The 2682-nt window shown below is 35.9% G+C and overlaps 1 protein-coding gene across 1 annotated transcript; it reads right to left on the bottom strand.

Annotated features, from left to right (window-relative positions):
• Positions 1–1650: 1650 nt before the first annotated feature.
• Positions 1651–2386, bottom strand: LOC101513803 (uncharacterized). The gene has a single exon (XM_004501151.4). It carries the CDS (start codon positions 2240–2242, stop codon positions 1895–1897), a length of 348 nt encoding a protein of 115 aa, XP_004501208.1. The 5' UTR covers positions 2243–2386; the 3' UTR covers positions 1651–1894.
• Between the last annotated feature and the right edge of the window lie 296 nt (positions 2387–2682).

The raw sequence follows: 2682 nt of genomic DNA, 5'->3' as shown, positions 1-2682 counted from the left end.
TAAATCCTTAATTGTAATTCATAACTTAAAACCACTGGAAAGAATAAAGACAGAAATCTCATTCCATCCTTGCATATTGCAAGATGAAATGGTAAATATATGACAACCCACATTGAACGTTACAAATATTTTTGTGTACACACAGAAACTACCAAAATCTACTAAACATTGGCACAAACACCAAACACGACAATGACGTTGACACCATTGGAAAACAGGAAAAAATTGATTATAACTACTTGAGTTTAATGTTGTGTTAGTGTTCGTGTTGTGTCGGTGCTACATAAACTAGAATAGAGAAGGTCATTCAAGAAATACATACTGGGCAGGCTGCCTCGAATAAATAAGTGGTTTAGTTGGTAAATTTCTTTTAATTAGTAAAGACACGCGAATCACTAACATTGAAGTTGTTAATTTAAGAACTCCTTGTCATAATATACACACAAAACAAGCAAGCAAGCAATCAATCAATCAAGCAGTGGAAGTCATGACCTGCAGAGCATAAGATTGGGAAAAGAATAGTGATAAATGGTGGTACTAGTCGTTTGGCTTCTGTTCTGTGATAGACAGTTCAGTAGACCTAGCGATATCACACCATGATCTAAGCCTGTGGTGTTTAGGTTATACTTGAGACTTAAGGTTCTGTTGTTGATGTGTATAAGTATAGATAGAGGGGTTTGGTAATCCTTTTCACTATTCTGCCGAAACCTATCGTGGGGAGCCCTTATATTTCCTTGTGCCCCACGCTTTCTGTTCCTTGGCCTAAAAGGCTTACTTGTTAGCATCTCGGATTGGGCCATAAGTTAACCGATCGTCCAACATCTCGACTAGGAACGTAAGACTCAGGAATGTTCAAGACCCACGGATAAGGATAGCGGGCCGAGAAGTATGAAAGCATATGAAGGTCTCAGCTTCCAATAACACTGGTGTAAACACCTGGCTGACTAATATCAATAGGAAGCAAGCACTTAAGACCAATATGATAATCACCCAAGAGACAACGAACCCTCAGCAAGCCAACCATACTGGAATACCAACTAGACCCTTTCCTCTATTTACAAATCCTATCATTGCGCACACAGCCCTTAATCAATGGAACGTTCGTCAGACCAATGATAAAGGAAAAAGAAGAAGCTAGTGACTGATTATGAAACTGCCATACTAAGCAAACAACTATGCATTAACAAATTTACAATGAACACAACGCATGTCTTAGTCAAAACATGAACTGTAAACAATTGAACTCCTTTCACATTATTTGAACGCATATAATACAGTATAAGTGCTTATCATATAATTATTTTAAAAAGATAAAATAATGTCATCATGTTTTTATATAAATTGTAAATTATTTTCATAAGTTATTAATGAGAGCTTATTTTCATAAGCTGAAAACAGCTTATGGGTACATGCCATAAATTGTTTGGGCGAGCTGTCGCAAACAGTGTGATAACCCATATGTCCTTAACTAGATCAGCTCAAATAAGCCAATCAAAACAGGCCTATTTATATTAATTTAAAACCTATAAAACGACGACAGAATAAACAAAGATACATGCTCTCAAATTGCAAGTGTTCAGAAAAACACTTTCCCCCTTAACTAAACTAGCTTACAGTAGAATAAACAAAGATCCTAAATGAACTAATCCAAACACAAATAAAGGGATTTTCATTCAATAAAACCATGAATTCACAAATTGATCTGTTCCAGTTCTCCCAATCTCAATTGCATATATAATAATGAATATCTAAATGGATACACAATCACTTAAATGATACTTGAAATTTTGAATCAGATAAATACACAATCTATGACTTACATTTTTATTATTATTATTATTATTATGATGATGATGATGCTATGGCAATGGTAAAGGTAAAGTGAAAGAGAATATCAAAAATCAGAACAGCGGCCGTTGCGTTCCCAATCGCCGTACCTTGTGGGCTCAGGGCCTTTAGGGCCACCGACCTCACCTGTTTCTTTGTTCACATCAGTGTCATCGTCTTCTTCTTCTTCTTCTACTTCTTCCTGTTGGTTTTGTTTATTCTGATCGTGGAGAGATTCTGGCGTCGGCGACTGTATTTGTTCCCTAACAGTGTTATCGTTGTGGGGGTGAGTAGAGGTGGAGAATAGGAGGCGCGTTGCTGAGTTGGAAAGAGAACGAGTGAGGTGTTCGGATCGGGTGCGGAGGAGAGTAGGGTTGGATGCGGTGGAGAGCAAGCGAGGGAAAGAAGTTGTCATTGTTAGTGTTCGGAAATGAGGTTTGGTAAATGGGGAGAGAGACCAAAAAACTGGGAGTGACTGGTATATGGAATCAAATGAAATGAATCTGTGTTAGGTGTAAACGTAAAATACATTTTCAAATCGTGTCACGCTATGCCAAATCCACGACCACTGCCGTGTTATTAGCCTCACTCTCATTATTATTATTATCTCAACCGACTTCTTTTTTTCTTTCTTTCTTGACTATTCCATTTTATTGAAATGATAATATGGAGTTTGGATTAATCTACTCAATAATAATTTTATTCATTACTTGATTTCAAGTTTTTTCAAATGATAAGTATTTAATTAAAGTTTATTAATCAATCGAATTTAAATATTTGATTCTATTTAATAATGTTAATGATTTTTATATTTGTTTTTTTCATTTGTGAATGTAGAGAATTTAAATCGTTGAC

This window comes from Cicer arietinum, chromosome 5, assembly GCF_000331145.2.
Source record: "Cicer arietinum cultivar CDC Frontier isolate Library 1 chromosome 5, Cicar.CDCFrontier_v2.0, whole genome shotgun sequence".
NCBI lineage: Eukaryota > Viridiplantae > Streptophyta > Magnoliopsida > Fabales > Fabaceae > Cicer > Cicer arietinum.
This window is presented reverse-complemented; position numbering and strand designations above follow the sequence as displayed.

Excerpts from the sequence above, each read along its gene's own strand:
- LOC101513803 (XM_004501151.4), bottom strand. The coding sequence starts at position 2,242 with ATGACAACTTCTTTCCCTCGCTTGCTCTCCACCGCATCCAACCCTACT.